General features: G+C 38.0%; 1 protein-coding gene across 5 annotated transcripts in view; it reads left to right on the plus strand.

The window, feature by feature from the left end:
• The window catches only part of ARHGAP18 (Rho GTPase activating protein 18), a 121,292-nt gene that overhangs the window by 56,934 nt on the left and 39,054 nt on the right, over positions 1-25,304 (plus strand). For 4 of the 5 annotated variants that reach the window (XM_028125336.1, XM_028125337.1, XM_028125338.1 and 1 more), the window contains exons 2-5: positions 6,243-6,436; positions 9,435-9,670; positions 13,418-13,481; positions 17,827-18,005. In XM_028125336.1, coding sequence (XP_027981137.1) covers positions 6,243-6,436; positions 9,435-9,670; positions 13,418-13,481; positions 17,827-18,005 — 673 coding nt within the window. The remainder of the gene's footprint in view (positions 1-6,242; positions 6,437-9,434; positions 9,671-13,417; positions 13,482-17,826; positions 18,006-25,304) is intronic. The other variant, XM_028125340.2, reaches the window with a different exon arrangement.

Genomic DNA, 25,304 nt, shown 5'->3' on the forward strand with positions numbered 1-25,304 from the left:
GCAGCCTTCTCTCCTCAGCTTTGCTTAGGCAACGCTGTGTAAATAGAGGGTAATCCTTTCCTTTGCTCCTTGTTTTGCTGTGTGTCAATATGTGGTGGACACTCTGAATACTTAAATGTGCTGTACAGAGACTCCTATTTTTTAAAGAACAAGAATGCTGAAAGAAATAATGACAAATTTTAGTTCTCCCCTCCCCAAAAGGAAAGGGGTAATGTATACAAAGGGGAAAAGTAAATTTACTTGAAATGTGAGATTTGACTTACTCGATTTTTTTTTTTAAACTGTAGCAATTGGGTTGTGTAGAAGAGATGAGGGGATCCCTTTTCCTGAGTTCTGAAGGCTGCCTAGGTGCGGGAGAGGCCATGGGGGTATTGCTTTCTAATCAACTTCTCACTGCCTTCGGGCATTTCCAGTGTTCTTTCTTCCTGGATGTCAGCGCCACTTCTGATAATTACTGCTTTCAGCTAAACAATAGTAGGCATTCACTTCCAAGGTAAAGAAATGACTTGGGTCATTCATAGGCTGCAGATCTTCATAGTCATTCAAATTCAGTGTATTTTGATGGACAGGGCCATTATGGAGTATTAATAGCTTGGCCATCTCCTGATGGCAGTGATTCCTTCTTTAATGCCACTACCCTCCCACCCCCCCCACCCCGCAAAAGAAAAATCCATACAGCAGAAACACCGTTTTTTTCGTTTTCTGTTTTGTTTTGTTGTTGTTGTTTTAAACACAGATAATAAAAAAGGAGAAGCAGAGTGAGTTAAACATTTTTGAAAATTTCCAACTTCTTCAAAACAAAGTGTTTTAAAAACAGGTATATTTGAAGTCACGTCCTAGAGTGACACAAAGCATATTTTAGAAAATGCTTTGGAAAAGATGTCTCATGCATTTTAAAGAGAGATGGTTTGATTGTTAAATGTATTTTTCTCTAGGTAGGTACACTGGTCATTTAAAAGTGTTAAGTATAGACTGTGGCAACATGATCACTTTTGGTTTTGCTGTGTGCGGTACAAACTGAGAAAGATTGGAGCGTCTGATGCAAAAAAAGTAAATTCTCTTTCTAGTCTGGTATAATAAAATGACCACTGAAGAAGAAGTGAGGACACTAATCTTGGCTCTACCATCACTTTACTGGGTGACTTTGGGGAAAATTTAACCCTGGGACCTCATTAACTCATCTAGAAAATGATGGGATAGGTTTAAATCCCTAGGGTCCAGTATCATTCTAAAGTTTATGCTTCAATAAATATGGCTTTATCTAAAATATACTTGGTCATTATGGTTAATGGTAAGTTATGGTGTAAGAAGTTTTGTTGCTGTTTTTTGGTGCATTAAAAACACAACAAGAAACCAAACAAAAATAAACCTTATTCTCCTGTTTTGTGTCTCCCAATCCAGGCACTTATTTCTGTGCATTGGAAATGAATGTTGGGATAAGGAGCATGAAAGAAAGTGTAGCTCTTTTAGAGAGGATCTTGTAAGAAAATAAAAGAAACACAACTGAATCTTAGCATCAGAGGACTTGAGGGAAGCAGACTTTGGGCCATGAAAGTGTCTAGATCTAGAAGGGTCAGAACAGGAGACAGACTGATGAGTATAGCAACAGGGTACAGAAAGTAGAGATTGGACCACATTGTTAAATAAGAGTTCAAAGAAACATCCTAGTTCCAAATAAATTTGCCTTGAGATGGTTGAGGAAGAGGTATGGATGACAAAGGAGTGTTAAGGAAAATGCACATTTTCAAATGCACTGGCCCAGAGGGAAGCTTAGAGAGAATTTCTGCCCCTTATAGTTGATAAATAAAAGCAAATGATGAAAGACATTGGCAAAGCAGGGGTTTTTAAATGACGTTCTATTCTTTGTCATTGAAGTATAAATTAAATATGGTTATATCATTGGAATAAGTCCCAGTTTTGATGAAAGGCTGTAAAACTAAACTAAAATAAACAAAGAAGTAGGTCAAGAGTTACCAGGAAAGCATGGCTGTTTCTTTCAGTAAGGCTTTCTGGAGCGTTCGTTGCCCATAGAATTGAAAAGTGCGCCTGGGTGGCTCAGTCGTTAAGTGTCTGCCTTCAGCTTAGGTCATGATCCCAGGGTCCTGGGATCGAGCCCTGCATCGGGCTCCCTGCTCGGTGGGAAGCCTGCTTCTCCCTCTCCCTCTGCCCCTGCTTGTGTTCCCTCTCTCTCTGTCAAATAAATAAATAAAATCTTAAAAAAAAAAAAAAAAGAATCGAAAAGTGCTTTTTGAGATCCATTAGGTGTTGTTTTTGAGAAATCCTAGAACAGTGGTTTTCAAAGTGTGGTCCTGGAACACCGGGGGGTCTCCAGACTGTTTTAGGGGTCTAGGAGATCACAACTGTTTTCATAACACAAAGATGTTATTGACCTTTTTCAATCTCATTCTCTCATGAAAACACAGGGGAGTTTCCCAGAGACTACATGATGTGCAGTATCAGAAAAGATTGAATGCAGAAGCAGATGTGAGAATCCAGATGTCTTCTATTAAGCCAGACATTAAAGACAGTTTCAAAAAATGTAAAACAATGCTATTCCTCTACTTTTTTTTTTTTTTTTTGGTGTGGAAAATAGGTCCCCCCCAAAAAAGTTATTTATGTTAAGATGTTTATTCTTATTAAATGAATTAATATATTATTTTTCTTTCCAATTTTAATAGCTAGTAGTGTACTCCTCAAAAGATATAACCTATAAAAGCAAAAGCTCTTTGAGAGTCCTTGAAAATTTTTAAGTGTATAAAGGATTCCTGAGACCAGAATGTTCAAGAATGGCTGTCCTAGAGGTTAAGTAATTTTTCTGAACCTTAGAAGAGGGCAAAGGTGACCTTATTAAACTATGGGAGGGGCAGTTATTTATAGTAAGTAGGTTTAACAGTGATACTAAGTTGCGCTTGCTCTTCGTGGTTACCCAGGAGGCATTTCGGGAGGAATTCTTCCTTGGTAACTCGGAACACACAAAGTAGTCAAGGCTATTGGTATTCTTCCCATTCTATAGATAGGAAAAGTCAAGGTTAGAGAAGTCAAATGGTTTTCCAAAATCATAGGGATAGTTAAGTAGAACCTGAATCATTTGGTACCTGGTCCCATATAGCTGCCTGTCATTTCTCTGTATTGGTCCTAGGATGAATCATCAATCAGCTTGTTTTCTTCTAGCAGACCACCATCTAATGTATGGCACCGCCCACCTCCCGTGAAGAACAAATTGTGTCAGATCAGTTAACATTCTCTATGACAAAATAAATAAGAGGCATGAATGATAACACTGCGTGTGAAATTCACTGACCAGGGGGGAATATATCACAGAAAAATAGGATAAAATATACCCGGGGAAAATAAAACAAAACCCCACTTTTTATAAACACAGCATAAGAACATGTGAGCAAGAAGAAAAAGAAGGGACATTCCATGAAGGCCCGTAAGGGTCTGTTAAGTTACTATTTGCTGATAATGTTAGCGCCCAGGAAAAAAAAAGGCATGGCGATAATACTAGTTCGTGGTTAGAGCTGTAAAAGGTGAGAAATGTGCGAGTGTCTATAGAGTGGCCCTGGGATGATTGGCACATGGGATTCTGGAGGGCAAGTAAGGAAGAAAAACAATTGTTTGCAAGTAAGTCAGGAGAGGGTAATTGGTTGTTGCCTATAGTACAAACTTCACGTTTCTTTGATTTTAGCACCATGTGTTGGCTTGGGCCTTTTGGAAATGTAAAATATTTCTGCTCTGCACTTCATTATATCTAGCAGATGTGACTTTATGGTCTTGAACCCAATTTGCAGAATGAATGTGGTATCAGATAACGTACTTCTAGAAACAGAAAAGAGGAACCAGTTAACTGGTTTCCTACCAGAACAGTTTTGAGAAGGGCCACACTTTTAGCCATTGCCTGTCTGGAGTGCAAAAGTAGAGTATATTCTAAGAAAAGAAGTGACACAACGCGTTTATTGATGTAAACTAATTCAAAAAAAATGTTCAGCTACATTTTTAGAGAAAATGTAACATCCATGGTGTGCTAAGAAGGGTGGTCTACCACTGAATGCTTGCTTCCTCCCTCCTCCCCGTGCTCTAATGTTTAAAAAAGAAAATGTTTTCTTCCAACATTTACCAATGATCCAAAAAAGAAAAAAAAAATCCTCCATTCCAAGACTCCGTATCATCAGGTTATTATAAAAAACCTATTCAACTTTGAGTCTTATTAAAGTAAAAATATTGAGTCTATTCATTAGCACTAGGCGATTAGATTTCTGCTTTATGCCTGTTTTGAAAGCAGGGCTTGATATAGAAGGTATATTTACGTAACAGTGCTGTTGCTCAATGCCCTTGCGTTTTTCTGCACATGCTATCTTAATGGAAATTTACTGGAAAATTGTTGCCAGAATAAACACATTCCTTCAGAAATGAAAAGCTTAATGTACTTTTAGTTCAACTGTACCTCTTTTCTGTGAGCAGATAAACCAAATTATTTGGCATTAGTCATTATACTTCACACATTCCACAGTACTTACTGTGGTCTCCCACGGAACTAAGGGTTGCGGGAGATAGGAATTAGGGCTACGGCAGTCTTATAATGAGAGAGAAGACAAAAAGAAGGATGGGGCATCTATGTATTTGACATGAAATAAACCAAAAATGAATCTGGTAGACATTCTGTCAATTAGCTTTAACTATCCTGGTAAAGCAGGATTAAGGAATAAGAATGTGTGGATAGGGGCACCTGGATGGCTCAGTCAGTTAAGCGGCTGCCTTCGGCTCAGGTCATGATCCTGGGGTCTTGGGATCGAGCCCCACGTCCAGCTCCTTGCTCGGTGGAGAGCCTGCTTCTCCCTCTCCATCTGCCTGCCACTCTGCCTACTTGTGCTCTCTCTCGCTCCGTCAAATAAATAAATAAAATCTTTAAAAAAAAGTGGATAGGTTGAGCTGCTGATCACAGGAATAAAAATAGAACTTATGTTTTTGTTTTTAAGAGAGAGATAGCTTTCCCATTCACATTTTAATTTAAGAATCAGGAGTGTAAACTCTAAAATGACAACACTGAAGGTGTGGCCTGTGGGGCAAGGGCAAGGGACCAGGATGGGATACAGGGATGTAAACAGGACGGTTGGGACAGGGAGGGAGGAAGTGCCCCTGAATTAAGGGATGGGGGAGGCAGACAATGGACAATGGAGACTGGAGGAAAGAGAAGCACACAAATATGTCTAGACTTCCTCCTGCTGGCCCTACTCCTAACGCCCACCCATCACCACACCAGACTTGCTACTGGGGAGATATCATAGCGATTGTTCATTCATGCAACCGGCATTATTAAAGTACGTAATCAGGGCAGAGAGAACCATCTTCAAAGGAATAAAACTGCCCTGTTAGCATATTACAGTTAAGTAGTCAGTTATATTTATTTGTAGCAATAGGTAATTAAGTGTTTTGATTTTTTCTAAGAAACCAGTTGGAATTAAACTGCTAGGTAGAATTGACCAGAGTTTAGTGACCCTCTCCTTTATGCAGTATTAAATTCTACTGTTTTAAATGATTATGGGAAAGGCCAGTTTAAATGTGAAAATGTTCACATACTATTAAAGAATGTTGTTTTATGGTTTTTTTTTTTTTCATATGTGTAGTAAGAAAACCAATGTAGCAGAGTATTACTTCCTAACATCCTCCTGGGAGACGAAAGAGCAATTTGAAATTAGAATAACAAAACACTAGTTCCTCAATTGTCCCCACTCAAATTATATATATATATATATTTTTGAAATACTTTATTTGAGAGCGAGCATGAGCAGGGAGGGCAGAGAGAGAGGGAGAAGTATTTACTGCAGATATTTGCTATATAAGGGCTGACTGAGTTTTGTTTGTACGTATAAGTGACAAAAAGGGAATACTGTATAAAAAAACTCAATTAACTAATGACCTCTAGTCAAGATTTAACCTGTTGCTTTCTAAGAACAGTTTTAGGTTTAAAGAAGTCTTAAAATAGTTTATGTGAAATGGAAAGGAAAAATGGTTTATCACATTGCTATTGGGTTTTTTTTTTTTTGCCAGTGAAACTTTTTGTTCGTTCTACAGGCATAATTACTGGTATCTCAAGGTATATAGCTTCAAAATACAGATCTCTTTGGTTTTGTGAAGGGGAACTTATGAACTTTCCAAATTGTTCAGTCAGTACTCTGATGTCTTAGAATTTGTACTACTTCCTCATGTGTTAAAATGAACCGTGTTTTCTTTTGAATTTATAGTCGCAAATATGGCCAGTACACTATGAACCAGGAAATCACCAAAGTTCCCGAAAAGCCTCCATTTGACCGATCAAGTTCTCAGGATTCTCTGGATGAACTATCAATGGAGGACTATTGGACGGAACTAGAAAATATCAAGAAATCTAGTGAGAACAGACAAGATCAAGAGGTGGTGGTTGTCAAAGAGCCTGATGGTAAAAACTAAATAAGTAAAACTTTGTTTGTATACGTATTTCTGGGGGATGACCACAGGGGAATGACGAGGACATAAGAGCAGCAGGAAGAATTAAAGCTAGGACAACCCAACTAAGATCATGCTAGTTGGCTTTTCAGCTTGAAAATTACTTGTTTGTGGCAGATTTATGGATGCGGCTGCCACATTTAAGTAACATGAGGAAAATCACTTCGTCTGAGGATGGCTAGAATCTTGTTGGCTAGGCTTACTGTATCATAGCCCCCTAGGATTTGACTTGGTCTTTGAACTGATCTAACCTTCCTTCTGCGTGGTATTCTAGCCACATGGTCGATTGTTCTCTAGTGAGTATAGATGCTGCTGGAAAGCTCCCTCCTTTGCAGTAATGCTGTTTTTCCATTGGTCAGTTAGCTTGAGTTGGCTTGATGTTCTTTATTGATTCACGATCTGCCGTCCTCTACCTTGGACATACGTTTTGCCTTTTGGAAGAGCAGAACAAGCCTATTTTATTTTTACGGGATAACCGTTCAAATGTTTGAGGATGCTCATCTTGTTCCTCACCAAGTCCTTCCAGAAGGAAAAAAAAAGATTTACATACCAGCCCTTCTGGTGGTTTTCAGACCTCTCTCAGTGCTGGTCATCTTATATACCTGATTGGATATAATGCTGCAGGTTTAGCCAGCTAGCCTGAGGGTATAGGTTTGGGCAGTGTATGGCATTAGCGTTTTCAGCCTCCATATTTGCTTCTTTCTTTTATTTGGTCCATAATTTGTCTCCAGTTTCTTTCCACCTATATTTCCCACAATCTCTACTACTATATTTGATATTATAGAAGAAATATAAAACATTTTTTCCCCTTAAAATTCATACGGTTTCTTTCAGTCTCGTAATTCAAGCAGTCACCAAGTTTTTGATGACCAATTCTGGCATCTATTATATTAGCTTTCTTTCTTTCTTCCTTTCTTTTTTTTTATTAAAAAACATTTAAAAACAATTTTTATTTTAAGTAGGCTCCACGCTCAGCATGGGGCTTGAACTCACAACCCCGAGATCAAGGGTTGCCTGCTCTACTAACTGGGCCAGCCAGGCGTCCCATTTTAACTTTCTTTCTCTGCCTTGTGCCATCCATATGTTTGTAAGTATGTTTTTGGGGTGTCAGTTGATCTGGATGCCAAAAAAATAAGAGTGCCTCCTGACCCACTAATAATGATCTCCTTTTCAGCAGAGGACTTCTTAAGTATATGACTTAGCACTGAGCTGTTAAACAGAATCTACATACATAGATTTCTTCCCCCTTGCTATGGCATTTTTTTGAAAAATCTACCAATAATACTTTAAAAAGAGAAATTAGAGATTTTTCTTAATTTAACATTTCTTAGATTTGTAAGATTATAATCAAGTCATTCTTTTGTTTGGGTTTTCCTTTATTTTACTCTCATTCTTTCTCACTTTACCAGTAAAATTGAACTTACTTGAGAAAATCAGTGCATGGCCCAAACGTTCTGTCTCAGTGTTTCAGGATGGAAGCAGCATACCAGTTGTCTGCTGAGTAAGGAGAAAATATTCCACAGAATATAGCATTCAAGCCTGATACATAGTTGTGTGTCATTTATCTGTTTCATAATTTTCCAAGACTAAAATGAATTTAGAGATTGTTGTTCATAATGTGATTATCAAGAAGAATTGGGAGTGTTCCTACATCCCCATGCTTTTTCTTTGACCTTAGACGGTTTGAATTTCACCTCTACTTTTTAATGGATCAAGTGATTCTGTATTCAAATCTTGTTTGCTTTACCTATCATGTCAATATCTGCTTTCTTTCCCCTGGCAAACTGGTTTCATACGTGTATACTGAGTTCTACCTTAACAGCATTCATGATAATGGCTGACTTTCTTATGTCCATAAACAGTTTTATTGCCCAGCATGCAGAATGCCTGGCACTATGTTATGTTTCTTAAAACTGAGGGTATTAATACTAGATTTCTGCCCTCAAGGAGTTGATACAATGTGGAAGGATACACAGGTCATGGTAGAGCTCTGCAAAGCTCTTCCCATGTAATGTTCTCTCATGGTTAGGAGGAAGCCCGGATAGCTAAGCTTTAGGTTATAGATGAGAGAACAGAGTAGATTTGAGGCTGAGTGACTTGTCCAAAGTCACGTGGCTATGCAGGTGGAGAAATGGAGTGTAGATGAAGGTCTTTTGGGTCTCAAGTCATCCGTCTTTCATTTTCCTCTATAAACTTAGTGCTTGAAAGGAATCTATTCTCGTTATCTGTTTTTCTGTAATTTTCATAGATCTTACACAATATTTACTTTACTGTTTACTTTCTGCTTTCAGTATTCTGAATTATTACGTAATTAGCTTCCCATAATCTCTCTCTCTATATTTTTGCTTAAAATAGTGTGCTTTTTTAATTTGTAAAAAAAACAAAACAAAAACACATGAATCTGATGTGCTTACTACGGGGATTAAAAACTTAATTTGAAATTGATTAGTTCCTGATGTCTGCATGCTCTTTACTTTTTTGCCATACTCCCATGTCAGCAACAGTGAACAGAGAAAACAAGACTTTCCATCAATTAGTGTTGGACTCTGGGGCAGTGCTGAATTTAAGCCAAGAAACAGGGCTTTATTGGATATCTCCAGCATTGACTTCCTTCTGTAACTTGATGGAAGTAAGCTATCTTTTCATTGCTTGCTCATCTCTAGAAAGGGGGCAGTACTATCTTGCCCTAGTTAATCTGCAGGGAAGTTGTAGAGGTTAATCACATGTGAAGTCATTTATAATTTTTAATTGAGTATATATGAAATGGACCTAAAATTTGATATCTTTGTGGCTGGAGTTGATGGCAGTTGTCCAAGTTTCAGATAATGATTCTTAGCACTGCAGTTTGATTTTGATAGAAGAATGTCAGTAAGCGTGTTTGAAAAGCTTAAAAAAATGTGAGTTTTCATGTTTTGTGATTTTTAAACCCCATTTTTCTCTACTGTCTTTAGAGGGAGAACTGGAAGAAGAGTGGCTTAAGGAGGCTGGTTTGTCCAATCTCTTTGGAGAGTCTGCTGGAGATCCCCAAGAAAGCATGGTGTTTTTGTCAACACTGACCCGGACCCAGGCAGCTGCTGTTCAGAAACGGGTAGAAACGGTCTCCCAGACCTTGAGGAAAAAAAACAAACAGTACCAGATTCCTGACGTCAGAGACATATTTGCTCAACAGAGAGAGTCAAAAGAAAAAGTAGGTTTTCTTTTTTGATGTTAAAGCAAAGGAATAATTGCTTTGAACTGGTTGAACCAATCCAGTTTAATTCAGATCATTAAAAACTTAATGAGCACTTGTATGCCAGCCACTAAAGCTCCGTGCTGGTGGGGATCAAGAGAGACCTAGTCCCTGTCCTTCTAGAAGTTATACTGCTGGGGCGGAAAATTAAACGAGTTAAAATTCAGTGTGATAATCCTTGCATTAGTTGTCCTTGCAGTGTTAGGAATGGCCTGACCGCTCACACATGGGACTACCAATTGTTACTTATAGAAAAGTAGGGAGGTAAGGGATTCTTTCTTATTTATTAACTTCTGCAGGAATGTTTGCTTTTCCTGAGGCTCATTTGGGGATGAATTCAAGTGTAGGGTGGGGTGGTGAGGGAGCTAACTGCAGTATAGTTAGAAAGCAGGAACCCTGAAACATGAAATAATTTCCCCTTTGTGTCTAGTGCTTAACACAGTGCCTAGCACATAGAAGATTTGAGTAAATATTTGTCAAGATGATTAATTTATAATGGAAGCTGTTGGAATTGGGCGGGGAGAGACTGTGGGACTGATGGATGAAGAGAGAGCAGGGTAGGCATGGTGAAAGTGAGAGACCTCGGTGGCCTAGAACACCCCCTTGGCGGGCTGTTCGTTACTCATCCACGAGCACGTAAGGAGCTTGCACAAAAGGTAAATTAATATCATCTCTTCCTTTATCAGGAAAATCTTGCTTCTAAAAAAAAAAAAAATGTCAGCTGAACGAAATGGTATTCTTAGGGTTAAAGTGGATTTACATTCTGGATTATTCTCAGGTGTACTGACTAGTCCCGGCCTAGAAGACCCAGGAGGGTTGTTGGAATGAGAACAAACAAAAGGAATCTTGGACAGTGATGATAGTAGTACTAATTACCGCCGCCACTGCTGAACGCTTGCTGTGCTAACGACTTTGCTTGCCTTATTTCATTTACTCCTTACAGCCATCCTGTGAGTGAGGTATTACCATTTCCATTCTATGGCTGAGGCTCATAGACTTTAAGTAACTTGCTTAATGTCCCATAGATAGTAAACCCAAATTTGTGTGACTTCGAAGTAGGTGCTTTTAACCACGACGTAGCCTACTGTATTTGGGTTTCCATATATGATTCTGATATTAAGTAATCTGAACATGAGATTCTATTTACACTACAAATGAAGGGTAACAAAAATCATATGATTCTAAAAAAAGAAAGGTACCTTTCTTTAGGTACCTTAAAAGATATTTAAGGTATCCTTCTGTCATGTAGAGGGTTTTTTTTTCTTTTTGTAGACACTTTATTCTTCTGAGAAATCCTTAATAGCTTCAGATTGCTACTGTATTTGCATGGGCAATTGTGGATCAACTCCGGTCTATTTGATGGGAGTTTTGGGGTCACTGGATTGCTCCAGGCAGGTCTCTTGTGCCTGAGAGGCAGTTGAACACTTGCTTACCACCCAGTGATTATTTGGGACAACCACTGGGGTTGAAGGGCTGGACTAGGTTTCCAGATGTAGGAAAATGAATGGTAAGGAAATACAGTATTATGACATATCCTTCCCAATTAAAGAACCCTCGCTAAGGGAGTTAAGAGGAAGTAAAAAGGGGGAGGGGGAGAGAACCGAGTCTAAGCAAAATATCTACTATGGGATTCGTGCCAGTCTCCAAGAGGATGTTGCTACTCAGGGCTAGAAGCAGCATTTTCCAGCAAATTCCCAATAATATCTAAGCCACATGGTTTGATTCGAAGGTCATGGGTGGATTGTATCATCTGATGGCACCATTAAGAGAGAAATAGCACAAGTAAATTAAAATCACGTTAACTTGCTTACACTGCATGCCTTTAATTGGAACACTGCCACCCATTAGAAATATGTCCCCGATTCCTCAAGGAAACATGGGCCAGCCATCTTCACTTGCAGTTCTTCTGTTCTCAAATAAGTACAAATTCAGCTCTTCCATTTTAAATGCTTCCTCATGAAGCCCTTGCTGACACTGGGAAATATAATACAGAAGTGAATACCATCTGCACTGTTACCTTCACTTGCTAAGGAAAACGGTTCTGACCACATGCACCAAAATATGTGTTCGTGTGGAAGATTAGCATTGCCTACTGTGTTCATTGTGCTGTGGAGGGCTGGCCTTCCACAGTCTTGTGGGTGAAGAAGGGAGGATGGTATTTGCTCTGTCCTGAGGGGGGTTGAAGGAGCGTCCCGACCCTCATACCACTTCTGTGATTTGAGTAGTCACTGTCCTGAGTACGTCTACCCCTAAGAGGTGCACTGGTATCCGCTATGTACCTGCCCTGGTTTTTTTCTAGACTCTTCTTAGACTGCAGGTGAAGGGGAGAGTCCTTCCCGGCCAACAGCATGAGGTGAAATGTAGGCTCTGTCGTTCTTTCAAACACTTTATTTGAATGGAGATGAAAATCCAATAGAGTGATTATTTAAAAAATAATTCTTTCAGACAGACCTCTGTGTCTGATTGATCTAGACTCCCCTTCCTGATTCCTGAATTCCTTCTGAAGACTGACTTGGAAGGACGAAGTATTGCCCAGCCACACTTACTGGTGAGGGGAGCCAGCCATGTCCTACTGTGTCTATAAACCCTTGGAGGACCACAGTTTTCAGGTGTCACTGCCCTAACCCCTTTGAAAATTAGTTTCTTTGAATATCTGAGCTTATATTCCCTGCTTGGTAATTTAGTTTTAATTTATCTCACATTTATTACTGGCTTTTTTTTTAATTTGAAGAATTTTTATTTTATTACTTACATGTCAACTTGTAATTTTGTTTTATAACAGCGTTATCAAAAAATAATTCACATACCATCTAATTCACCCATTTAAAGTCTACAATTCAGCGATTTTTAGTATAGTCCCAGATTTATAACCGTCACCTCAGTTTTAGCACATTTTCATTACTCCCCAAAGAAAGCCCATTAGCAGGCTTTCCTGTATTCTCCTCCTCACCCTTAAGCAACCACTAATCTACTTTGTATCTCTCTATGACTTGCTTATTCTGGACATTTCATAGAAAAGGAATCCTAGCTTGTGACTGGGTCCTTTTACTTAGTATCCCGTTTTCAAGGTTCATCCGTGCTGTAGCCTGTATCAGTACTTAAGTTCTTTTTATTGCTGAATAATATTTTATTGTGTGGATAGACCACATTTTGTTTATCTGCTCTGTTACTGGATATTACCAGTTTTCTGTAAGTTTGTCTTTACCCCTCAACTAAGTAGTGGTGTGCTTGATGGCAAGGACACTTTTTTTTTTTTAATAAAGATATATTTATTAGAGTGTGGGGAGAAGGGTGGAGGGAGAGAGGGAGTGAGAATCCTCAAGCAGGCTCCCCGCTGAGCATGGAGCCTGACAGCCTGACGTGGGGCTCCATCCCGGGACCCTGAGATATAACCTGAGCCAAAAATCAGGAGTCAGCCACTTAACCGACTGAGCCATCCAGGCACCCCACTGGCAAGGACACTCTTAATGTTTTTCATATTCCCTACAGGGCTTAGTATTGTGTCTTAGTATTGTGCCCCTAGGGGGCAATCTAATATTTGTTGGATGATTGCTTGTTGATTATAAATATAGTACTTTTTTTTCTGTGGTGGTTATAATTCTGAGTGTGTTTCTTGTATCTGAAGATTGGTAATGGGATTATTTACAATACCATTTCTCTGGTTGTGAGTTGGAGATGACTCAGTGGCCCACTTTCTATCTTTAGGCTCCAGATGGTACCAACTCACAGTCAGTCAGAACAGATGAAAACAAACATCAAGGAAAAGATGGTATGTTGGACCTGTTCTCTTGTATTTTCCTATTTATTAGCATAACAAAGAGATACAACCTTTTAAAACATTCACCTTCAATTCTAGTCAGCAGATTTTGTTAAAATGCTAATATAAAGTGTCCAAATAGATAATTACATAAGGTTGGGAATATAGTGGGACTTTGATTTTTTTTTTTTTTTTTTTGATGTTTGTGTAGCTCTGTTCTGACATCTCTATGCATAGTCAGTTTTCCCAACTGTTTACCATGTTCCAGGTACTTTGTGAAGATGTTTACCTAATTTAATTTACTCAAGAACTCTACATAGTAGGTACTGTCCTGAACCCATTTTACAGATGACAATATGGAGGTTTAGAGATAGGCAGTCCCTTTCCCAAGGCCATACAGCTAGTGAGTGGACCTGAAGAATTTGGAGCTCCATTCTGAGATCACAAGTTCTTAATTCATAAATGGATTCCTCTTCAGAAGGTTTATAAAGTCTTAAAAAACGGTATTTTGGGGAATTCATTATAATTCTTTTCATACTTTTTCTCTTCTATACCATGGGTGAAAATAAGTATTAAGACTTCGTTAGCACTTAGGAAAGAATTTGTAGCTTTTCCCCTTATTTGCAAAATGAAAAAAAATATTCCAAATGAACCTTAAAAATTTAATCCTTACTGTGTTATTTAAAAACTGTAACAGAGGTGGTCTGTGGTTGCCAGATACCAGCTCAGGGACTCGTCCTTGTTTTGGTTATGTTCTTCAGACCTGGCACCTGGAGTGCTCACGCCATTAATAGTGTTGTATTGGGATTAGAGGTAGTAGGGGAAGAGTATCAGGCTGACTGTGGAGGACTGGGAAGTGTTTCCCGCCTTCTCATCACAATCGGGTTAGTCCAAGATTACATGCGACGTGTGGGAGGCTTGGAACATCAGTATCTCTATTTTTCCTTCCATACTTTTCTCAGAACTTCTCTCCTGCACCCCTGCCTTTAGAAATAAGTAAATAAGTGTGTGCATGTGTGTGTATGGACACAGACATGTCTATATGTTTCTATCTATCAAAGCCCTTGCTATTATGTGGAGGTTTCTTTAGTTGTATGTATATTTTTATATCAGAATGAAATCACTGGGTGTTTCCCCAGGTTTGCAGACCGGCAAACACTGAAGCGGCAAGCCAGCTGGAAGACCTAGTACTGGCCTGCTAGAGAGCTAGGTCATCGAGAGAGATGGATGAACCTTTTGTGCCAATGTCAGTATGCTTTGGGGAAGGGTGCCTGGCGATTGCTAAATGAATACTGAGGAAAACTTTGTCCTTTCTTGATGTTTTCCTCCCTTGCCAGAGGTGGTAGGCTCTATAAACAGAAATTCTGGAAGACAAGTTCATTATAAGAGTACTTTCCAGGCTGGCTTGCAGCTGCCGAGTAAAACATGACAGACTTGCCTGATTTACATCTGCTTTTTCCCAAATGCTATGAGGTAGGCATAGAGCCTCCGATCAGAATAATAAGACAATATGTGTAACAGCGTCCGAGTCACTGAGTTTTTACCACTGCACCTGTTGTAGGCAAGGCCATAGTCTTTCGATGGTCAGTGAATTAGCCAGTGCCATGTACATACTGAAAGGTTTAGAACGAAGGGCACAGAAAAACATTGTCTGGAGTTCAAAAATGGAGCTCATTCTGTTTGAAATCTGAAGGTGTGGGTGACCTCGTCTATTTTAAATGTTTTCCTACACTTGGGTTTTTATGTATGTTCAATGAAAGATATTTATTCTAAATGAAAAAGTCACAGCAGTCTTAATGTTGCAAGGGTTATCACATTTCAAATTAATTAATCAGCTAAGTATTATTCTTTTCATCAAATTATGCAAATGTATGCAAATGGCCCATCGTTTTTATACATACACTTAGAACGTTAATAATGCCCAAATAATTTTAAAACTTTCATGTTTGTATGTATATTTACTTATTTACTCTTGATTTCTTTGGAGGAGGGATAATTCTTTTTAAAAATAAAGGCACTTTGGAATATTTTGAACAGTTGAAAAACTTTAAGGAGTTGTGTAAAATATTTATAACCCAGGGCTATTCGCTTCAAAACCAAAAGAGAATAAAGAAATTATACTGTTTACACTTTAGGACTTTAAGAGTCAAAGGTTTATGTCAGAATTCTCTGTTAACTTTTCTCTATGAGAGTAGGTCATTGATTCATAGATATTTTTATTAGCCAATTCACCATCCATTTCTTGTAGCAATGCCTATTACCCCTGAAACTGTTTTTCCTACTATCTAACTTAACTTGATCTACCACTTGAACTCTTAGGTTCTTATGCTCCAAGTTTTTTTTTGTTTTGTTTTGTTTTTTTTTTTGCTGCCACAGTTTGGAGGAAATTCGTATATATTAAATATATTGTAACTTAATTATAATTTCTCAACTTTGAAATCAACACAGGACATTTTTTTTCCAGGGGTACGGGTCTGTGATTCATCGGTCTTATATCATACGCAGTGCTCACTACATCACATACCCTCCCCAGTGTCCATCACCCAGTTACCCTATCCCTCCATCCTCTCCCCTCCAGCAGCCAACACAGGACATTTTTTTATGTGGGGCAGGGGTGATATGGGGGTGTTGAGGGAAAAAAAAGAATAGTTTCAAAATTCTTGTCCATAAACACTCTGCTTCTGGAAAGGTAGCTTCTAATTTAAGAAAATGGCTAATCATTTCCCCCCCACCAGAATGGTTTCCTAGGAAACCAACATACATATTCTCAGTAAAACATGTAACAGTGGAAGCCAGTGGGAAAGGAAAACTAAAACTGTGCTTTGACACTTAATACTTTAAAAATTAATTGTAAAATGGTTTAGTTATTCTAATTAAAAATTTTTGCACAGGCTCTTGGAATAGCAACATAAATAGTATATAAACGTGCCATAGATGGCATCAGATAATTACCATCAAGGAGCTTCAAATTCATTCTTAATTTTGGAATTGGCATCGGTCACTGTTTACTTATTATTTTAACTGGGAGATGCTACCTGGCCACCGATGTAGTTTGCAGGGCCCAGTCCAAACTGAAAATGTGGGACTTCTTGTTGAGATTCCAAGGTGGCAACAGCAAAGCGTTAAACCCAGAAGGGGGTCCTTCTGAATGCAGAGGCCCAGGACAGCACAGGTCGTGCCCAGAGGCCCACCCTGCTTATCAAACAGAAGTAATGAGGCTAGAGTTGGATTTATTCCTAATTTTCTATTGGGTGAAACAAAAACATATTTTTTTTAATTTAAATGATTATAAACATATTTTTCTGAAGGCAGCAGTGGGAATAACACATGTATAGATATGGCATGCCTTTATTAAATTTTTAAATTTACTTTACCTTCTATCGCCTTGTGTTAGTATAGAAGAATGCAAATGCGCTATGTAAGTTTGTTTTGTAATACATAGCTGCTCACCATGACTTAAAAGTCTGCAATGAGAAAAAAACAGTAATCCTGTTATTGGTTCCAAGGTTTTTCTAATGTGAGTTGTGTTTAAAACCAAAAACTTACCGAATTATGTCAGTTAGAACTATTTTCCTCAAAGCTTTAAAGCTAGTGTTTTCAGCAAAGAGGCTTGCCAATGTTAATTCTTTCCTAGAAGGTTAACAACAGACAGACAAAAAACAATATTAAACTAATTATATAGCCTTAAAATGTTGATGTAAATATCCAGAATTTATTTGACTAGGTTTATAGTTGTGAGAACCTTAATAGTCTTTGATATAATTGGGTACAAAACCTATTGGGTTCCTGTACCAGGTACTTCCAGACCTGACTCCCACTGTGGCAAGTTTTTGGCACTAACTCTTATTTTGGAATTCTTCCTCTGAAAGGTGGATAACATTCCAGAAAGGAAAGGCAGGGTGTGGAAGAAGTCTGTTCCAGTAATCTGTTTCACTCTGAGAAACTGAAATGGTGTATCACTAATTTCCCCCACTTTTTTTTTTTTTTTTTTGCTTTTGCTTTTAATCTCCCATTGTAAAATAAAACCACGATTAAGTCTACTACATTTTTGTGAGGCTTCTCATTCAGAGTTTGAGATCATCTGTCAATGTTGGACGTGTCGACCCAGTCTAAGAATTGTGACCTCAGAGAAAGATTCCACAATTGAACTATGGATTTCAGTCTCCACCTTCCCTCCTATACCCTCCATATGCCATTGGTAGGATTCTTGGGGTAAACTTTTTAAAGTATCCACTAATTATTGACTATGGTAAATAGTATTTTTCCCAAAGGTTTTTATGTAGTTGATGTAAAGAAGTAAAGAAGTAAAAGAAACAAAGAAAATATATTAATTGAACCTTCTGGTTTTTTTTCCCAGACCAGGATTGTAGCCTAGTTGTTGGTGAAAAAGAGCTCATTCCACTGGTTTCTGAGGAGGTACCTGCCTCTGAAACAGACATCAACCTGGAGGTATCGTTTGCAGAGCAAGCCGTCAGTCAGAAGGACAGCTCCAAGGAGAAGGCCCAGAAGAGCAAAGACCGTGATGCTTCGTTACCTGTACGTAGTACACTATTCAGATTTCACTAAAAGAGAAGAATGTATTTTTCAACAGCTTTTTATTTTGGAAATTTCAGATCCATAGAGAAGCTGGAAGAGTAGTATAGCAAACACCCCTGCAGGATTCATGTAGACCCATTTAACAGTTAATGTTTTGCAACCTCTGCTTTTCCTCTTTCTACATCTCTCTGTTTATATGTTGTGCTATCAGCTGTGCGCTCACTTTTTTTTTTAATTTAAAGATTGATTTATTTATCAGAGTGTGGGGAGGGGGACAGAGAGAGAGAGAGAGACTCTCAAGCAGACTCCCTGCTGAGCACAGAGCTGCCCAGCGGGGTTCCATCTCCCAACCCTGAGATCATCACCTGAGCTGAAATCAAAAGTTGGACACTCAACTGACCGAGCCACACAGGGACCCCTCACTTTTTTTTTTTTTTTTTAAGTAAGCCCTATGCCCAACATGGGTTTGAACTCAACGACCCCGAGATCAAGAGGCCCATAGTCTACCCGCCGAACCAGCCAGGCACCCCCCACCCCCGCAATTTTTTTTTTTTTTTAGCTTAACAAAGACATACTAACACAGCTTTAATACTTAAGGAATTGAACACTAAAGCAATAATTATATTTAACATATGGTCATATTAAAATGTTCCCAGCTGTCATGATATTGTCATTTATATCTTCCACCTTCTTCACCCCCATCTGGAATTCTGGGGTCCGATGTTGTATTTAATGTCATATCTTTTTGGTTTCCTTGAATCTAAATCATGTCCCCTGCTTTTTCTTTAATATTTTTGAAGCGTGGAAATCAGATTTCCGACTTTGTTCCTCGTGACTGGATTCAAGTTAAACGTTTTTGGCCAAACTACTGCTTAGAGGAGGTTTATGCCTCTGATTGCATCATCAGAAGAGAGGCATGGCATCACACGGTCCCTTTATTGGTGATGGAAGTTTGACTCCTTCATTCAGGAGATGTTCACCACATCTCCCTGTTACGAAGATACTTTTCCTTTGTGCAGTTAATACTAATTTGTGATCCTTGGGACTGGGTGAATATCCTATTTGTCAGTAACAACCATTGCCCACCAGTATCACTGTACATTTGTGATCCTTGCCTGAAACAATAATTAAACTAGTGTTTGAGAAATGGTGATTTTCTGATTTTTTTTATTCCTTCTGTTATGATTGGTTGGCAATCTTCTGTAATACTTGCCCTCCCTTTTCTCTTTTTGTTTTTGAATATCACTATGGATGGAGGGCTTCCTTTTTTCAATGTTTTATAAATCATTATTATTTTTCTTTCAAATTTCCCTAAATTTGACCCCTGGGAGCCCTTCAGCCTGGTTCCTGTGTCATTTTAACATGCTGTCGTTCTTTGACTTCTTTGCTTTCATCTGTATGTTCCAGGCTCACTTTATACTTTTCTTCCCTCTGACTTGAAAGAATCCGTTTCTTCAAGGAGCCCTGGTTTCTTTTAGTAGCAAATACCTCCATGTACTGAGTGTTCTTGTTACTACTGAATATGTCTTACATTTTTGAAAAATACATGTATTTATTTATTTTTGTAGAAATTCACACCCTACAAAAGCTAAAAGGAATTGTGTAATGAACTTCCCAGTACTTCCCCACTCGCCCCAACATTCATTAATCCACGGCTAGTCCTTGCCTCTCCATACCCCCTACCAGTGCTCCATTCTGTGTTATTTTGAAACACATCTCTGAATTACATATTGTCATCTATAAATATATCAGTATGTAGTTTTAAAAGAGGGTTTTTTAAAAAATGTGCCCAGATTCCCCTTACTGTACCTAAAAAATGCTAACAATTCTTAATTTTCAATATCCAGTCAGTGTTTGAATTTCAAATTGTATCACAAATTTCATTTTTTTTTTCAGGTTTGTTTGAATATGGATCCAAATAAGGTTTATGCATTGCAGTTGGTCTATATGTCTTTTGAGACTTTTAATCTCTCCCTCCCTCCCTTTCTCTCCATCCGTTTTTCTCCTTCTTTGTCCCTCAAAATTTATTTGTTGAAGAAACCTGGTTATTAAGCTGTAGAGAATTTCCCCCTCTAATTCCTCATGTTCTTCTGTTTCTTAGAGATTGTTTGACTATAGATTTATCAGATTCAGTGTGTTTTTCTTTTTTTTTAATCAAGATTATTTCATATGTGATCATGTATCAAGAGACACAAAATAGCTGATTATCTTTCTCTTTTTGTGCAATTAGCAGCTGCTGCTAATTAATGCTTGATCCATTCGCTTATTAATGTTGACAAGATGTTTTCATTTCTTCTCTTATTCATTTGTTAACTTGAATACTTCTTTTAAGAAAACCTTTCTGAAAACGGTTTTTATTTTCCAGTGTTCATTGTTTTGCTTCCTTCGTGTCTTTCACCAGTGACCAATTAGTGTTGTTATATTTTAATTTTCTTGCAAAAACAGAATTTCGCTCATAGATGTAGACCTCACATGACCCTAGACACAATTTCCCATGGTATCTGCTTTATCTACTATAGTTTCTGCTCTAGATCTAGAAATACCTGTTTCTGTAAGAAACTGTGGTTCCATTTAGTAGAAGTATATTTTTGTAACTGTGATCAGGACTCTAGGACTGTTCCTTTCTGTGGGTCGGTCATTGCTAAAAGCCTTTTCAAAGGCCAGAAGTACATCTGTTATCTTCTTTCTTCCATGCCGAAAATAGTCATTGTCAGGATACCCCAGGTGATATAATTAGAACACATGTAATTACTTGTTTGTTGTATCCTCAGTTAATGCCCAGCATTCTCAGAATAACAATACTACCACTGCTATCAACAATATGATTACTAGAAAAACAGTTTATACTTGTTTTTCTTTTCGTCAGTTGTTTGTGTCCTTGAGATATATCCCAAAAGGACTGTAATAATAAAATGACTGTGCTTTAGGCTGCATAGGATAGTTATTCTCAGTATGGTTAAGCTACCAACTGAATACCTGGTTGGGTTAATGGTTTCGTTTTATTTTCAATTTTTAAGGATTGCTTTTTTGAAATTTAATTTTGTTTGTAAGCATGTAAAATATTTACATGGTCCAGAAATCAGATTTAAAACCAAGATGCATTAAAAGTCTGGCTTCTGTCTTTGAGCCATCATTCTGTTCTCTCCCTCCCCTTACAAGTAAATTTACCTTCTAGGTAAACTCCTTTTCATTTTAACTTTATGGTTTATCCTTCCATTCTTAGGTAAATGGTAGCCCACTATACACACTTTTCTCAACCTAGAATTTTTTTTTTTTTTTTGACTTAGTATATTCTGGAGATCACTCCATAGTAATATACAGAAATATTTCTCATTCTTTTTTATAGATATGCCATACTCTCTTGTGAAGATGCATCATAATTTATTCAACCATTTCCCTAATGGTAGACATCTAGCTTGTTTCCAGGTTTTACCATATATTATTAAGAATCTGTTTTTATACCTAATGGGAAAAGTAAAGGAATACATACCATTTGACTTGAAGAGATGACTTATGCTCCCAGACTATCAGGATAGTGACAGTCTATATCTCAACAGATGGAAGGGGTTGTAAATGAAGGTCACTAAAGTCTAATTTAAAAAAAATGAAGACATTGGCTTTTAAGTTGTTAATTCAAAAGTGGAATAAAATATAAGTTCCTATATATTTCAGAGACTTAAGACTTCCTCTCTTATTTTATTCTCTGCTTAACATTTGTGCTCACCTCCCTTCTTGACTTTATTCATGTTGTGCCCCAAGCTTGAAATGATCTTCCCATTTCTACCTCTCTGTTGTTCCCTGTTTACCAAGGAAGTCTTACCCCATTCTTTGGGGTCTAGTTCAGTATCTAACTTTATTATTAAGTCTTCCCTGGTTGTGAATTTACATTAGATATAATATATAAAATAATACTTTAAGCTATTAAGATGCCATGCTTTTGGTAATTATTATCAGTGTATTCTTGTATTTATACATATATGCATCTGTTCACCTATACAACCATTTATCCATACGTCTCCTGGAAGGCATGGGCATATAAGCTTTTCACAAGTCCTCAGCGTGGTTGATGGAATGAATATTTATTCATCACTCTGAGGCAGGTGTGTAAGCAGATAAACCTTAAATTCCATTTCTACTCTGTGCTCCCCTGCTTCTGTAAATAAGCAGTGAGCTTTATGTAAAAATACATTGTTCTCTGTTGACTTCATTTTTTTATTCATTTCCTTTTTCTTGCAGCATCAGGTAGTCTTTGTTAATTCTTTATGATCTCTCACAGCAGATTCAGATTTCTCCTCTTAAATGTGGAGATCAGGTTTCATAACCTTAATGGGCTTCAGTCTGAAAATGTAGCTACTACTTATTGTGTTTTGTGTACCATTGTATCTCAGAAAATATGCTCTGTAGTTATTTATCAAATGATCTCTATGAGGTAGATATTTTGATTCCTATTTCTCATACAAGGAAACAGGTTATATTTTATATGGCATGCTAAGACTTGGCTTTGGTGACTCAACTTTTGGAGCTGGAGGTTTTTCTGGAAGACCATGTTGACTCCACTTAATGTGCCCTGAAGGTATAAATGCATTTAATTTAGGTGTGAGTTTAAGTGGCTCTATATATTGGTGCTGCTGACAAACTCGTTCAGGATAGCTTGAGTTATTATATAAATAGGATTCTGGCTTGTTGGGTCCATCATATACAATAGAAATTTAATAATACTTCTTCATCCTACTTTGGAGACTGAACATTAAGGGTTTATGCAGAAATTTTTAAGATCATAGTTTTAAAGTTATAACTGGTAAAGCCTATATCCTAGATGCACACCTATATTTAGTTCTTAGGTCTTTATTTAGTGCCTTTGGATTCTAATTGAATTATGTTTAATTCGAGTAAATTCTTGTTCTATAATGACGTTGGTTGTCTGGTAACACCGCTCTGTGGATACTAAAGGCCAAAAACTAGGCATGGAGGCCCACGTTGGCAGTTTGCTACAGGACAGAACACCTTTGGAGGAAGCTGAAGGACAGTGGACAAAGTGTTGTTTCAGGATTGAATGAGGACACTGAAAATCAAGAGAAGACACACACTTGTACACAATACAAAAATAGGTGTTTAGGGTTATGGTCCTGAATTGTCAAGAGAAGGTTAAATTATGGCTCTTTGCTCTCCATTTAAAAAAAAATGCAAGAAATATAAAACAACTAAATTCAAAAGTTCATTTGTCTAGAAAAGTATTCAGTCTCTGGAAATGACAATGAATGAAATACTGTAATAAAATCACATTTTACACATGGAAAAATCTTGGGTAAGAGATGCATTTTCTAGCAGACCAGGAAAAAAAAAAGTCATCTGTGGAAATTGACCAGGTGAGGATAGATTCTCTTGCTTTCCAAGTCGAGGCTAGAAGTGACTTAATGTAGTAAAGTCAAGTCCATCAGAGTCCATCATTACTGATGAAGTGCCTAAGGGGCCCTTTGTATTGTGAGGCCTGCAAAAGAGGGGTGCGGGTTGAGAGAGCTACCTGATTAATTTATGGTAACATGGCAACCAACAACCTTATAATTTTTGAAAAATTTTATTTCACTTCGTTCTTGAAGCACAGTTTTCAGAAGGCAAAGAGCTTTTCTTTTGCTGAAATTGCATTGCCTTCTCTTAGCCAACGAACTGAACCATCCAGTCTATTAACTAAACAAAAATGACAGGAAACTTCATAAATATTTAAAGCTGCTGCTATGAATTAAACATTGGGATAAAGAACTAACTCCTTTCATTAAAGCACAATGTTAAATAAATAAATAAATAAAGCTCATGACATAGATTGCTAGGTAAGTCAAATGTTTGAACTAATAATATTTCAGGTTTCTCTAAACATTTACCTTGGCTAATGCTTTAAATAATTATATTACATATGTTTGGCTTATGAGATCAATAGCAACTGATTTTAATGAAACATTTAGAACTTAAAAAAAAGGTTGGTAAATAGGATTGGCTCAGCCCTTTGGAAAACAATGCAATGAGCACAACTCTGGGGCCAGGTCTGGAAGAAAATGTGAAAAGTTTTGTGTGATTTTGAACGTGAGGCTCAGTGCGAATCATAGGGCAGTGGGGAAGCATCCAGCCAGTGGCTCATACCTCACTGAGCTTGATTCTGTGCTTTTCACCCTGTAGGGCATGTGTCTTCGTTCACTGAGTAGCCTGGGACAGAACACCTGTAGTGTGCCAGGTCTGTGGTCCAGTAGGGCTATGGAAGTGATTAAGATGTGGCTCTTCTCCTTGAGGGGCTCACAGTCCTCTATCAATACTGTTCAACCTAGATTCCTCCCTGCATGCTGTGGTGGACAGAGAAAATGGAGCACAACAGAATGGTTATTGCTGAATTTAGGATCCAGAAGATCTGAATTTGCATCCTTATTTTTGTCACTGGCTGTGTGGTCCTATTTAGTCTATTACTAAGCCTTAATTACCCACTGAGAATGGGCTGTAATCTTATCTATGGGGACTTTTGCAGGATAGGACAAAAGACCATTTATCAAATAAGAGTATTAGCCTTATCATTTTCCCCCTTACCTTACAGTGATATTTAGGAGAAGAGGAAAGGCATGAAATCTTGAAATTATTGAAAAAGCTCTGTGAAAGAGAGGTAGTAATAACACTTAACACTTTCTGAGTGGGTTTTGTTGTTATTCCCATTTTACAGATGAAATGGCTGAGATGGCACAGAGGTGATGTAATTTGCCAAAGGTCACATAGCTAGTAAGTGGTGGAGACAGGATGGGCCACCTGCGGTCTGGCTCCACGTTCTCAACCCCCATGCATGGCCCCATTAACACTTAGGCTGGAAATTCACTTAGACTGAATGTTTAATGATGTCTATTGCTGTTTTATTTCATGTTCTCATCTGGAAAAAATGTATTGCAAAAAATTAAGGAAGACCTGTTTTCTCCTACAGTGGACTCTGAAAAGTATAGCAGGTTCTAAAGCAGAAGTTTCTGTAAAGAACAATGTACAGAGGTTCTCTCTTGGAGTTGAGTTTGCTGGAAAGGATTTAGCTGCTCAGTTAGCAAAAGTTGTAGGTGTTAGGAAATGCTCTAAAACAATGATACTTAAACAATTTGGTCTCAGAACCCTTTTAGGCTCTTAAAAAGCATGGAGGACTTCAGAAAGCTTTTGTTTCACCAGTCAGGAAGGATGTCGGTATTGAGGACAGTAACTACCACGGCTTCCAACACTTTGATGAAACCCCAGACACACAGCTTTCTGGCCAACAATCTGTGATTTCCTCTTGTTGGGGCCTCTGTT

This window comes from Eumetopias jubatus, unplaced genomic scaffold (genome assembly GCF_037043125.1).
Source record: "Eumetopias jubatus isolate StellerSeaLion01/CBP00866 unplaced genomic scaffold, mEumJub1_p1.0 scaffold_6, whole genome shotgun sequence".
In the NCBI taxonomy this organism is placed as follows: domain Eukaryota; kingdom Metazoa; phylum Chordata; class Mammalia; order Carnivora; family Otariidae; genus Eumetopias; species Eumetopias jubatus.